This window comes from Oncorhynchus gorbuscha, linkage group LG08 (assembly GCF_021184085.1).
Source record: "Oncorhynchus gorbuscha isolate QuinsamMale2020 ecotype Even-year linkage group LG08, OgorEven_v1.0, whole genome shotgun sequence".
In the NCBI taxonomy this organism is placed as follows: Eukaryota; Metazoa; Chordata; class Actinopteri; order Salmoniformes; family Salmonidae; genus Oncorhynchus; species Oncorhynchus gorbuscha.
Window position 1 is genome coordinate 24,286,632 of NC_060180.1, and position 14,964 is coordinate 24,301,595.

The 14,964-nt window shown below is 46.8% G+C and overlaps 1 protein-coding gene across 1 annotated transcript in view; it reads right to left on the minus strand.

Moving 5' to 3' along the window:
* The window catches only part of ttc7a (tetratricopeptide repeat domain 7A), a 54,726-nt gene that overhangs the window by 31,560 nt on the left and 8,202 nt on the right, over positions 1-14,964 (minus strand). The window contains exons 2-15 of the mRNA XM_046358900.1: positions 13,865-14,028; positions 11,458-11,626; positions 8,810-8,940; positions 8,536-8,660; positions 8,133-8,211; positions 7,771-7,940; positions 6,807-6,870; positions 6,499-6,636; positions 5,823-5,906; positions 5,016-5,120; positions 3,359-3,476; positions 2,904-2,961; positions 2,697-2,769; positions 2,414-2,574 (exon numbers count right to left, since the gene is read on the minus strand). Coding sequence (XP_046214856.1) covers positions 2,414-2,574; positions 2,697-2,769; positions 2,904-2,961; positions 3,359-3,476; positions 5,016-5,120; positions 5,823-5,906; positions 6,499-6,636; positions 6,807-6,870; positions 7,771-7,940; positions 8,133-8,211; positions 8,536-8,660; positions 8,810-8,940; positions 11,458-11,626; positions 13,865-14,028 — 1,639 coding nt within the window. The remainder of the gene's footprint in view (positions 1-2,413; positions 2,575-2,696; positions 2,770-2,903; positions 2,962-3,358; positions 3,477-5,015; positions 5,121-5,822; positions 5,907-6,498; positions 6,637-6,806; positions 6,871-7,770; positions 7,941-8,132; positions 8,212-8,535; positions 8,661-8,809; positions 8,941-11,457; positions 11,627-13,864; positions 14,029-14,964) is intronic.

The following is a 14,964-nucleotide window of genomic DNA, read 5'->3' on the forward strand; positions in this document are numbered from 1 at the left end:
ATTCCATGTGTAAATCTGTGTTGTTGTTTGTGTCGCACTGCTTTGCTTTATCTTGGCCAGGTCGCAGTTGTAAATGAGAACTTGTTCTTAACTGGCTTACCTGGTTAAATAAAGGTTAAATAAAAATTATTTTAATAATAATACTTTTTATAAAACAAATTTGGGTCTATATAAGGTCCCACAGTTGACAGTGCATGTCAGAGCAAAAACCAAATCATGAGGTCGAAGGAATTGTCTGTAGAGCTCCGAGAGAAGTTTAGATCCACCAATACCCTTCCTAAAGCTGGCCGGCAGGCCAAACTGAGCAATCGGGGGAGAAGGGTCTTGGTCAGGGAGATGACCAAGAACCCGATGGTCATTCCGACAGAGCTCCAGAGTTCCTCTGTGGAGATGGGAGAACCATCCCTACGGTGAAGCATGATGGTGGCAGCATCATGCCGTGGGGATGTTTTTCAGTGGCAGGGACTGGGAGACTAGTCAGGATTGAGGGAAAGATGAATGGAGCAAAGTACAGAGATATCTTTGATGAAAACCTGCTCCAGAGTGCTCAGGACCTTGGACTGGGGCCAAGGTTCACCTTCCAACAGGACAACGACCCTAAGCACACAGCCAAGACAATGCAGGAGTGGCTTCGGGATAAGTCTCTGAATGTCCTTGAGTGGCTCAGCCAGAGACTGGACTTGAACCCGATCGAACATCTCTAGAGAGACCTGAAAATAGCTGTTTAGCAACGCTCCCCATCCAACTTGACAGAGCTTGAGAGGAACGGCAGAGAAGAATGGGAGAAACTCCCCAAATACAGTTGTACCAAGCTTGTAGCGCCATACCCAAGAAGAGTCGAGGCTGTAATCACTGCCAAAGGTGCTTCAACAAAGTACTGAGTAAAGGGTCTGAATACTTACGTAAATGTGATATTTCAGTTTAATTTAATTTAATACATTTGCACCAAGAAAAAACACCTGTTTTTGCTTCGTCATTATGGGGTATTGAGGAAAAACAACAATTGAATCCATTTTAGAATATGGCTGTAACGTAACAAAATGGAAAAATTCAAGGGGTCAGAATACTTTCCGAATGCTCTGTATGTGTCCCTGCCTGGGCTGAAAATACCCATTCTCTATTTCTCCATAACAACTGAGTGGAAAAACAACTGATGTTGACTGCTCCCTCCACCGATATGACCTCATGGTTACCGGGGTGATGGGCATTCCTGGCGCAGGGAGGGCTGTGATTGGCTGAGCCTGGCAAAGAGCTCTTAAATGGGTCAATGCAGTCAAGTGTCTCTATGGAGAAGATGTGTGTGTGTGTGTGTGTGTGTGTGTGTGCGTGCGGTAGAGAGATCGCTACAATATACGCTTTAGATGATCCAGTCTACAGCCACAAATACAATATCAATTGCATGTTTGATATTCTCTGTCCTTCTTTGACTCCACTTCTCTCTTTAGTTCCCTTTCTCTATATCCCACTCACGCATCTCTTTATTTTCGCTGTGTCCCTCTCTGCCTCTTCTTGAGATCATGGAGACCAACACTGACCCCAAATGGTTGTTCTGTGAAGAACACGTGTATTAGATGGTTATTGCAGACGCTCAGGTGAGGTGGTACTGCAACCTACTATAAATGGCACGTGGCTATCAAATATCCATATTCTTCTAATAGAAAGAGGCAACACTGAGGCACGGGTCAATTGCATGGTGACATATGAGTATAATGCAGGGTGTCAGTGTGTGTTTACTACTGCATAATATTTTCTGCTTCTCAAACAGAGAGGGAGTACTGCAACACCAACCTACATTGTAAAGTCAGTGCGGCAGTGTGAAAAGGGTAAAGGTGTGTGAGGGTAGTCTCCGCGGCGCAGTGCAGATGCCCGGTCTGGCACGTCTAAATAAAGCCTTCAGTGTGTGTGTGTGTGTGTGTGTGTGTGTGTGTGTGTGTGTGTGTGTGTGTGTGTGTGTGTGTGTGTGTGTGTGTGTGTGTGTGTGTGTGTGTCCCCGTCCGTGGTAAGACACCCTATCCCCACAGAAAGGTCCAGAGCACCCGTATGGGTGACACACACCGGAGCTGGTCTGACAGACAGACAGACAGACAGACAGACAGACAGACAGACAGACAGACAGACAGACAGACAGACAGACAGACAGACAGACAGACAGACAGACAGAGGCAGGCAGGCAGGCAGGCAGGCAGGCAGGCACAGACAGACAGACAGACAGACAGACAGACAGACAGACAGACAGACAGACAGACAGACAGACAGACAGACAGACAGACAGACAGACAGACAGACAGACAGACAGACAGACAGACAGACAGACAGACAGACAGACAGACAGACAGACAGACAGACAGACAGACAGACAGACAGACAGACAGACAGACAGACAGACAGAATACAGGAGAGAGTGGGGTACTACTTGAAGTTCTCGGGGTGTTGACTGAGGGCTAGTGTGAGGGTTTCCAGGGCATGTTGGTGGTGTTTCTGGGCGCTGAACAGCAGGGTCAGCAGGTGGAGAGAGTGCAGGTCGTCCCCATGCAGAGACAGAGCCACCTGCAGGGGATCCATGGCAGCCGCCACCTGCACACACACACCCACAGTGAAGAACAGAAACCCAAGGACTAGAGAGGCATACGATCCAAGATGGAGAACCACTAAGACGAGCCCTAATGGTGAGTGCGTGTGTGGCCGTGCTGACTGACCTGCCGTACAAGAGCCAGCTGGAGCGACAGGTAGAGGGCAATCTTAGCATCATTGGGGTCCAGTGCATAGGCTCTGCAGTAGAGAGGTGACACTCACTGACAAAGCAGAATAAACACACAAACTGTAGCGCACGCTGACTACAGAAACAAACACACAGGTTAAGACCAACCTAGACCGAGAGAGAGAGGTTGGCAGTTGGTACATACTTTTGCAGATTTTGCAGCGCTCGTCTGTTGAACCCATCCCGCTGAGCTTTCAGAGTGGCTGGAGAGAGATTACGTACAGAGGGACAATTAGCGGAAAACAAGACATTTTAGTGGACATTTTCTAATAGTAGATTATAATGAGGTTCGTGGTATTTTTTTCCGCACAGTTCTACTGTCTTTTGCACCATTGACTGTTTGTGAGTAACACCTCAGATTCATCCATACACAGTTTACCTCTGAATTAGTTACGGCAAAGAGTGATGGGGATGGGGAATTAGGAAGGGAAACGATGGATCGTCAGGACAAGTGAGTTCAGTGGGTTCCGTAACATTTACATTTACATTTAAGTCATTTAGCAGAAAAGTGGCGTTTCCTCACTGTATCTGGACAAGGGACTCCGTTTGTTACAGGAAACCTATCCTACCTCAACAGCAGCTCGCAGTGATGTCTCTTACCGTCAGAGGCCTGCAGACTGCAGCACAGCCCCACAGCCAGGTACGCACGGGGCAGAAACTCTGCAGCCTCCTCTCCCATGGACACCACACTCTGAGACAGAGCCTCTGCCTCCTCCAGCTATCACACACGCAGAGATAACAGTCAGACGCAGTATGGGTGTCTAGAAGTACAGTATCTAGTCTGCTTAAGTACTTACTATGGAACCAACTGTGAGCTCAAGGGTTTAAAGGCGTGTTCAGTTTGTCTTGTTTAGTGAGGTTTTCTATTCGTATAGTATAGAGAGTTCGTATCCGAAGGCCTGTATGGTAGGCAGAATGACATCGAGTGAAGAATGACATTGAATAGTGTTAAAGGGCAGTGTATGGTTAGTGTGAGGAGGACTCTGTAGATTCAGGTGAAGAATAGCGCACTATAGAGTTGAGAGAGAAAAATTATGTATTTACCTGATTTGTTTGATATTAACAAATAGCAATTCATGCTTAACAAATTAGTCCCCCCTCAAACAGCGCCAGGCTGCAGTCAGAGTGTGGCTGAGCAGAGCTGAGCTGATCCCTCTCTTTCTAGCTCTCCTCTCCCTGCTCTTCATCCTCCTCGTCTCTCGCTATCCCTCCCTTTCTAGCTCTACTCTCACTGCTCTTCATCCTCCTCCTCTCTCGAGATCCCTCTCTTTCTAGCTCTCCTCTCCCTGCTCTTCATCCTCCTGCTCTCTCGAGATCCCTCTCTTTCTAGCTCTCCTCTCCCTGCTCTTCATCCTCCTGCTCTCTCGAGATCCCTCTCTTTCTAGCTCTCCTCTCCCTGCTCTTCATCCTCCTCCTCTCTCGCGACCCCTCTCTTTCTAGCTCTCCTCTCCCTCCTCTTCATCCTCCTCCTCTCTCGCGATCCCTCTCTTTCTCGGAATACGGATGCTATCAACAAAGTTCCATGAAACATTTTAGAAAACGGTTCAGTGACATTATCCTGAGCTTCTGAAAGGTATTGAAAACAGGGGTGTGAAATCATTTTGAACCCTGTCTCTTTGTGGAACAAATTACAATAATACTTGTTAAACAAAATCTCTTTCTCCGAGCAAAAATAATGATAGGAGTATAAAGGTGCAACATTTCCCAAAATTATTAATTTTATACAGTCCTTGCTCGTCATTATCTAGGATGCCAATCATTTTGGACCCCACTGTATGTATGTATATATATGTATATATTGGTCACTCCACTCCAACCAACTAGGAGTCAAAGGTCCTCGAATCACTCCCAAAAGTCCCAGACTCCCAGACTTTCCAGTGCAAATGTGTTTCCATGGTCGGTTATTGGGTCCAGATGTATTGTCATTTGATGGTCTGTGGTCCCACAGTGTCCTATTGTGATTACGGCTGTAAGCGCCTTAGTCATGATCTCTAGCTCCTCTGTTGTACTGACAGATGTGCCATGCCATCACGCGTCTCCTAATCCTACAACCCCCGGATCAACGGGACAGCCAGCACTGGGCTGGCTACCACAGTGGAGGGGTGGGTAGGGCGTTGTTAGTGTGGAATAATGGGTGCAGCTATTCTGGATGGTGACAGACTTCCTGTATGGATGGTATGCATGGTATGTTGTGTACATGTATCGTGAAATAGAAAGAGTGCGTGCGTGTGTGTGTGTGTGTGTGTGTGTCATTCACCCAGTGCAGCTGGCCGATGCAGACTTTGGCAGCCAACATGGGCAGTGAGGGGTCCTCGGCTCTCATCCTGGCACACTCCTTGAGCACAGACACGGCGCCCACACCCTGTAAAACACAGACACACACACACTCACATATTCATGCTTACACACACACACTCTCATACTGTAGTCAAGTGATATAACAGGAGTATAGATCACACATTTACTATCCATATAGAGTAACACAGATACGGACTCATTGTAAGTCGCTCTGGATAAGAGCGTCTGCTAAATGACTTAAATGTAAATGTAAATATAGGCCATTCATCAATGCACTACAAACACTATCACACACACGGCTGGCCCTAAAAAAGAAGTGGATCTGATGACACTGAAGCCCCCCACCCATCCTTATAGGGAGCAGCCTATTTCCAGAGCTCTCCATTGATCTCCAGAGTCGCCTCGTCCTGCAGGCAGCCAGGCAAAGGAGGAGATCAATCCTCCTGTTTCACTCAGATTCCAGAACCTTCTGTGTCACACTACTCATCATCGCCCAATGAGCGCCCGCTCAGTCAGCGCTATCGCACACGCAACCTCACAGCAACATTTAGAGGATGAGTGATCCTATGTGATTGCGAGCAGGTAGTGGTGCCAGTAGGATAGAAAGTGTGTGTGTGTGTGTGTGTGTGTGTGTGTGTGTGTGTGTGTGTGTGTGTGTGTGTGTGTGTGTGTGTGTGTGTGTGTGTGTGTGTGCGCGCGCGCTTGTGCGTTTGTCTGTGCTTGTGAATGGTGTGGAATGTGTGAAAAGATACGGCGATAAGCTCACCTTCCCACACGCCATGAGTGACAAGCCCAACTGGTGCCAGAGGTGGAACTCCTTAAAGGAGAACTTCATGGCCCGCTCCAGGCACTGGAGAACACAAACATACGTGCAGGCACACAAGACACGCACGCACACACGCATTTCAGCTCGCAGGGCAGACATATCAACACACGTTGTTGAAGAAGAGTGAGGTCGAAGGTTGAGGGCTTGAGGTTACGTTAAAGAGCTCTAACTAGCAAGCTCCACACTGTGACACCTATGAGAGGGAGGAAGTTAGCCAGGCAGACAGACATAGCCAGCGTCTATTGTTAGCTAGCCTAGTGGCGCCCTGCATGGCCCCACACGTGAGAGGGTTCACCTGTTTGCCAGTGCTCACTCTCATTCACCTGGAGAAAAATGGCTGCCAACCTGAATGCAAATAGAGAGAAGACTGGGTAAGCCAGAGAGACAGAGAATAAGAGAGAGAGAGAGAGAGAGAGGGGGGAGAAAGACAGAAAATGATACAGAGAAAGACAGAGAAAGAGAGAGCACAAAACCCTGCTTGAACGTATATGACACAACAGGGGGCATTAGAAAAGTTGCCAGGCAAGGGCTTTCCCTTCACACAGTGTACCGCTAATTCTGTTGAAGTATCTCCTATCCTCCCTTTAGCCTCCAGTGTTTTTCGAGGCAGGCTCACCTCAGACAGCATGGCATACTGCCCCCTCCTGGCCATGCCGATGCTCAGCAGGTCGTAGACAGAGGTGGCGTCCTGCAGACTGGTCTCCTGCGCCTCCTTATGGTCGGGCGCTCGGCTGATGACTGCATCTCCGCTGGCCTATAGGGGGAAGAGTACAGATTCAGGATCAGATTCAACACAAGTCTGTTGCAATAGTAGGCCTATGAAGTGCCTTTAATCTGCTAGGATCCTTTCCTTTACCTGATTTGACGGGACCAGTGAAAGCTAGCCTTACACCTGTCAAAGCATTTTTAAAATCAATGTCTCACCATGGATTCTGTGATGAGCAGCAGGAGGACTGCCTCCTCGACCACGTCCTGGGGACAGAAGACACTGCGAGGAGACACAGGAAATAGGAGCAGGAAGTGACGAGTAACGCAACAGCCCCATTCCGTTGGCTAGATCACGGGGAGTGTCCTGTTTCCACTTCACCTGCTGGTGGTGTAACACAACCCTCTGACCACCCCTACAGTATCACAGCACGCCGCTCTCTCGGGTGTCTCTCACCCGCACGTGCACAAAATGTGTAAGCGCGCGTGTCCACGTTTGCCCCCTTCCTTGGTCCCTCTCTTTTTTTCTCTGGCACCTTCCCCATTCCTCCCACCAATCAGTTGAACCATCTCACTCTCTCTCTGCTTTGATCTCGACTGCTCTCTGGCTGATCCCCTGACGTGCCGACTAAAGATACAATGACAAGACACTATCAGGGCACTTGTAAAGGAGGAACCCGTGACAACGAATCGGGCCTTATTTCCCAGAGTGCATTCTCCATTCCTGCTCTTGTGCTCTCGCTCACGCACGTTGTTTGGGGCGCAGCATTCGATATCCTCTGAGGAGGGCGCATACCAGTAAGATCTTTATATGAGATCCGCTGGAACAGCCAAAGGTAAGTCCCTGACAAAGCCTCTAAAAACTCCACACAGGAAACACGAGTCCACAGAGTTCCGAGCCAATAGGAGTCAGACTGTGGTGAGATCAAGTCATGTTCCACGTGTGGGTTTTGAATGACCGGAATGGTGGACTGGGCCTCTAGGAAGGTCTGTCTTGTCGAAACTCTGGGACTATTTAAGGTTCAACGGTTCAAGCAGTGGTGAAGCTAAGTGATTGAGCAATATCAGCGGAATAATGCAATTGCACATGAACAGAAAAGCAAGTGTGTGTGTGGGGGGGGGGGGGGGGGACAGAGGGAAAGAAAGAGAGGAAGGAAAAGAAGAAGAGAGGAGAGCTACAGACCTGTCAGTACTGTAGCGCTGAGGCGGTTTGGAGGAGGGGTAGATGGCGTCCTTCGGCCCGGCATTCCCTTCTCTCTGCAGCCAGGCGGAGGGTGGGAGGGACATGGGGGCCCAGTAGCTGTCCTCACTCACCGAGCTCAGCAACACCTCAGCCAGCTTCCGCGCTGCAGCCTATGAGGCACATTAATTAAACATGCCATACGGCGCCCGGAAAATATAACTAGGGCACAACTAGGGCCAGAACTGTTTCCTGACTAAGTCAAGTCTAGTTGTCAGGAAAACCTCCAGGCCGTAAAAGTAAAATACATATAGACAGCCAGTGATTTGTCCTGCTAACTAGGTGACAATGTGAACCCTCCTCACCTTCCTGAAGCTCTGGGAGCCTCGGGACTCCACCACCCCGAGGACCCTACGCAGCTGGTGGGCTCCCTGGGCCAGGTGACTGACAGACAGACAAAACAGACAGAGACATGCAGACAGACAAAACAGACGGACAGACAGACAGGGTGTTCAGTGCCTAGGGCCTTGTTGGTCAGTGCCAGCAGCATAGCATGCTGCTCCATCTGCGCATCAATGAGTGGTGCACCGGAGCTCAATCCCTCCACTACAAACAATGACTCTGTCCTATCTGAGGTGCAATACTGAAACCTACTGGTCAAAAACAAAAGTGCCACTTGCTGTGGCTGAAATCACAACGCACTGCTCCAGACAGGAAGAGAGCGAAGCTTCCACCACCTTTGACTGCTCTACCAGACCATTTACTCACCCCCTATGTAGCAGACACAGGTACGCACTCTGTAGCGCTGCCTGCTGGAAGAAGCTCAGGTCAATGTCCAGTGGTGGAGGGGCCAAACTGGCCTTACCTACTTTAGAACTAGGGGTGACCACCATCTGCCAACACAGTAACAACTTCAGTTGGTAAACACATACACCAAGTGGTTTTGTGCCGCTTTGTGTCATGAAATAACATGTATTATCTGCGTTGGAGGTAAAAAATAAACACACACAAAAAACAAGCAAAAACACACAGACACACGCACCTTATCGAGCTCTTGCAGGTAAACGAGAGCTGTGTCACAGGCCCTCAGGTAACAGGACAGGCATTCCTCCTCTCGCTCAGACAGACGGACGCGGGAGGCAGCTGACACTGCCTGGTGGTCCAGAGACAGACCTGAGAGAGAGAGAGAGAGAGAGAGAGAGAGAGAGAGAGAGAGAGAGAGAGAGAGAGAGAGAGAGAGAGAGAGAGAGAGAGAGAGAGAGAGAGAGAGATACAGAGGGATAAAAAAAGAAAGAAAGAAAGAAAGAAAGACATTTGACACAGAAAACAAATAGCACTGTTGCTTGTAGGAAGACGCCGGCTTGTTTTGTATGGATAATGTGTAATTCCGAGACAATGAGTGTATGAGAGGATGAGCTTGGGACAGATGGCCGGAGGGGGAATATGGTTATTAGTATAAATAAATAGAGTGAGACGAGACCTCCAGGATTGCAGGGAGGACACGACCAGACAACAGCCTTAATCAAATAAGGAGCAGCTGCCAATAGACAAGACCTCATCTAACAAATATTCCTGTCTCATAACATTAACAAAACAATATCATGGAAACCTTGGAAGGAGGTTGAGAAACGATGCAATGTCAAGCCCTGTACATAGCTGAGTGATCCCCGTCAGATCTTCTCTTTAAGCATATTGCCTTGACTCTAGTATTATTCTACTAACATTACTTATAGTCCATTATGGTTGGTTCAATGATAGACGTCAACAAGGCTGCTTCATGAAATCGTCCCTTCAATCTAAGCAGCAGACACTGTGATGACGTTTACATGTCTACGGCCAGGAAGCTATGACTGGTTTGAATGACTGGTTTGAATGTAATGCATCTCATGATGATGATGTGACGCTTCTCAAACACAATTATCCAGACATGGACCAGCAGTGTGTTGTGTGTGACAATGGACAACGCCCTCTGTTTCAGTGTGTGTGTGTGTGTGTGTGTGTGTGTGTGTGTGTGTGTGTGTGTGTGTGTGTGTGTGTGTGTGTGTGTGTGTGTGTGTGTGTGCGTGTGCGTGTGCGTGTGCGTGTGCGTGTGTGTGTGTGTGTGTGCGTGCGTGTATGTGTGTGTGTGTGTTCATGTGGAAACTCTGCCTAACAGAACTCATAGTTCCAGTCCAACTATATATAGATGGTTCCCTAGAGACATCTTTACTGCATTACTTGGACTCAAATCTGAGTAAGTTCCCATTTGATTTGTAATCACTTCCAAGAGAAGTCTTAAACCAGGAAGTGATCTGAAGAACGAACAGTCACAAAGACACACACACATAACAATACCTTTGGCAAGTGAATCAACGCATAGCAATCTGTCAAGTCAAATGTCCTCCCTCATGTAAATGAACACATGGCCAACGCTTCCTTTCTTTCACAGCCGAAAGGAGAAAACTCACCAGACCGATTGTCGGCCTGTACGGTAGGGGGCCGTTCATTTGCCATTCATTCGCTTGCTGGCGGTTCGGTCTGTTATAGGGTCTTCCTGCCGGTACTCTGTTCAGAGGTGCTAAGTATTCTCGGCCGGTAGACACTCGACAATCTTACTGGTCTGTTCGTGCCTTTGGAGTAAAGATTTCACTACATTCATATCAACATACCTGAGATACTGATCTCTCTAATCAAGCAAAGGTTTTCCAGGCATATTTCATTCTCATGATTGTATTCAGACATCCTAGAGAGGGCGACTTCTAAAACCGGTTATAGTCATCACAGGCCTATAATAACTCCTACCATGGGGATTAGGAAATAGATCATTAAGTACATTAAGATCATTGATGCACAGTGCTGGTCAACTTGAGTGTTTTTCAGGGAAACGTGCTAGTCTGCTGGCTTTGGCTGTCTCTTTGTCTAAATCGTGGGAGAGAGAGTAATGCCAGTATGCAAATCATATTTGAGATCCATGTAAACATTACACAGTACAGACAGAGACTAAAACCAGATACCTGATTGAAATAATCATCATTTGTAGCTCTGGGCTTGTAATTATAAAGCGTTTCATAGTAGGTGTGGTGATCTAGGATCAGTTTTGCTATTTAGATTATAATGAATGGACAGAGGGGGGACCTGATCCTAGATCAGCACTCCTACTCAGATGCTTTATGAAAATAGGCCCTGGTCCTTCCTTTAGTTTGTGCATTGAGTGTTCATGGATGGGCAACTGGCAGCCTGCAGGCCGCACAATTTTGAAGGCCCTCGGATTAATTGGCTGACAGCCGTGCTATATCAGACCGTATACCACGGGTATGACAAAACATTTACTCTTACTGATCTAATTTAAGCTGGTAACCATCTTATAATAGCAATAAGGCACCTATACCATGGCTAAGGGCTGTATCCAGGCACTCGGCATTGCGTCGTGCTTATGAACAGCCCTTAGCTGTGGTATATTGGCCATATACCACACCCCCTTGGGCATTACTGCTTAAGTAATAATGATGAGTTCAGCTTTTTTTGTGGCCCCCACCCCCATCAAAGTTGCACATCCCTGATATAGGTCATATTCAGGTCAACATTTCAGGTAACACAGAATGTTTAGTCTGTCTTCTAATAAATTTCCATAACTAAATACCACACAGGTTAAACATTATGCGTTTTCCATATATCATACCACCCAGTATTTGCTTATGAAAGGATTGGTACCTTTGATGACAAAGGCCTCTGCGAGCAGACGCAGGTGGTAGACGGGCTGCTCGTCCCCCATCAGCTCGTCTATGCCCACCCTTGCACACATGCCCTGGGCGTCACGGTAATGACCCTGGACATAGTGTATTTTGGCCATCAGGAGAAGAGCCTCGTTCAGGTGCCTGGGCTATGTGGGAACATACAGAGAGAGAGACACAACACGAAGGCTGTTACGAGAGGCTAAGTGAAGGGTGACACAGAGAAAACAGGTACATACTGTATACAATGCATTTGGAAAATATTCAGAACCCTTCCCTTTTCCCACATTTGTTAAATTACAGCCTTATTCTAAAATTGATTTCAAAAATTATAATAATCCTAATCTACAACCAATACCCTATAATGACAAAGCAAAAACTGTTTTTTAGTTTTTTAGTCATTTATAAAAGTTACAAATTAGAAATAACTATTCAGACCTTTTGCTAATCGACTCGAAATTGAGCTCAAGTGCATCCTGTTTCAATTGATCACCTTTACCTGTGGTAAATTCAATTGATTGGACATGATTTGGAAAAGTACACACCTGTCTATATAAGATCCCACAGTTGACAGTAAATGTCAGAGCAAAAATCAAGCCATCAGGTCAAAGGAATTGTCCCTAGTGCTCCGAGAGAGGATTGTGTCGAGGCACAGATCTGGGGAAGGGTACCTTAAACATTTCAATAGCATTGAAGGTCCCCAAGGACACAGTGGCCTCCATCATTCTTAAATGAAAGAAGTTTGGAACCACCAAGACTCTTCCTAGAGCTGGCTGCCTGGCCTAACGGAGCAATCAGGGGAGAAGGGCCTTGGTCAGCGAGGTGACCAAGAACCCGATGGTCACTCTGACAGAGCTCCAGAGTTCCTCTGTGGAGATGGGAGAACTGTCCAGAAGGACAACAATCTCTGCAGAACTCCACCAATCAGGCCTTTATGGTTCAGTGGCAAGATGGAAGCCACTCCTCAGTAAAAGGCACATGACAGCCCGCTTGGAGTTTGTCAAAAGGCACCTAAAGGACTGTCAGAACATGAGAAACAATATTATCTGGTCTGAAGAAACCAACATTGAACTCTTTGGCCTGAATGCCAAGTGTTACGTATGGAGGAAACCTGGCACCATCCCTACCGTGAAGACTGATGGTGGCAGCATCATTCTGTGGGGATGTTTTTCAGTGACAGGGACTGGGAGACTAGTCAGGATCAAGGGAAAGATGAATGAAGCAAAATATATCAAGATCCTTGATGAAAACCTGCTCCAGAGTGCTAAGGACCTCAGACTGGGGCCAAGTTTCACCTTCCAATAGGACAATGACCCTAAGCACACAGCCAAAACAAAGAAAGGAGTGGCTTTGGAACAAGTCTTAAAATGTCCTTGATTGGCCCAGCCAGAGTCCGATCGAACACCTCTGGAGAAACCTGAAAACAGCTGTGCAGCATCGCTCCCCACCCAATTTGACAGAGGTTGAGAGGATCTGCAGAGTCCCCAAATATAGGTGTGTCAGGATTTGGCCAGGGTTGTTCCGGTTTTTGGTCACTAGATGCCCCCATTGTGCTTTTTGACCTTTTGTTTTCCCTTGATCCCCATTATTATTTGCACCTGTGCCTCGTTTCCCCTGATTGTATTTAAACCCTTAGTTTTCCTCAGTTATTTGCTCTGTGTTTGTATGTTAGCACCCAGCCCTAGTATTCTGTGTACTCTTGTTGATCCCGGTGGACTCTCTTGTGGAATTCTGTTTTTTGTTCTTGTTTATTTATTTTTGAGTATCTTTTGAGGCTTTTTATGCTATACCTACCACCTTGTGGATTTACCTTTTTGTCTTGGAGGATTACCTTTGTTCTTTTGGAATTCCTTTTGAGGTTGTGGAGTTACATGTTTTCCTGAAGGACTTCACTTTTTACTTCATTAAATACACTGTCTCAAGTACTGCTGTGTCTGCCTGATCTTCTGGGTTCTGCCGACTATTCGTGGCTCAGTTGGTTAAGTGACTGTTTCTCACTCCGGAGACCCGGGTTCGTAACCGGGTCCTGACAAGGTGTGCCAAGCTTGTAGCGTAGGTGCTTCAATAAAGTACTGAGTAAAGGGTCTGAATACTTATGTAAATGTGATATTTCAGTATTTCTAAAAACCTGTTTACGCTTTGTCATTATGGGCTATTTTGTGTAAATTGATGAGGGAAAAAAAACAATATAATCTATTTTAGAATAAGATTATAACGTAACTAAATGTGAAAAAGGCAAGGAGTCTGAATACTTTCCGAATGCACTGTATAAAGAATAGACTGATTGGAAACATGGTGAAACAAGTTAACGAGATAGAAAGCTAAGTAGAATATGAGGAAGTAAGATGTAGAGGGAGGTGACACAGAGGGGAGATGCTCAGACTGACCCCCAGGAGCCCCCTGCTCAGGATGGAGTTGAGGTAGCCCTTTGACCGGGACAGTTTGGGCTGGTTGATGTCCGTCAAAGGTGTAGCATTGCGTAACAGCCTCTGGTTGTCCTGCAGACACTCCTCCAGCAGGGCCTCTGCCAATAACAGCGTCCCGTAGTCATCTGGAGGAGGGCACAGGGAAATAGGACAGAATTCAGAGTAGTGAAAGGGGTTGGTGGGCTGAGTGCAGAGTGGGAGTCCAGGGTCAGGGGTCACCTGCTTTGGGACACAAAATAAACCCAGCCCAATCCATCATAGCATCATTTCCCACAAGCCCCTGAGAGAAGGGAGAAAAAAACACCAGGGGAGCCTAAAACTGAAGTCACTGGATGGCAATATAAGTCACTTGCAAACACTCCTCTCCCGTCTCTGGTGGTGTGTTCTGTCGCCAAGTCTGTGACTGGAGTATATGTCCTGGCATCTCTGACACACTGTAGCACCCCATGCTTATGAGACTGGCCCAGTCAAGGTTTGTCACTGAAAGGGATGATATGGGCTGGAGAATGTTTAATGTGATGTACAGGCTTGGGGATGAACTGATTACATGTAAAACAGTTACATATAATCTGATTACAAAAAACAGTACCTGTAATCAGTTACGTTACCAGCAAACATATTGTAATCAGATGATAGATACTTTTGAAAAAAAAAAAAAAAACTTATTGGATTACTTTTAAATGCACAAATTCTGTTTGTGAAAAAATACATTGACACCTTTCTGTTTTCTCAATGACATTCAATTCGGCATTGATGAAAGGCCACCTGTGTGAACCTGACCACAAGTCAGAGACCACTATGATGACACACCAAATATGGATAATTTTTTACTTCTAATGCCTCTTAAGGGGAAAGTAATCAAAAAGTAATGGAACTGTTATGCAGGTGAATGAGGACCCAAAAGCGACTTGGCGAAAACAGAGTCTTTAATCCAGTAAAGTAAATCTACAATCATAAAGCATAATTCACTCGTAATGACGAGAACAGACTGGAGACTCGATCATGAACTGCAGGTTGCCTCGGGAAGGCACTTGAACGTAGAAGACTCAGACACCTGCTCA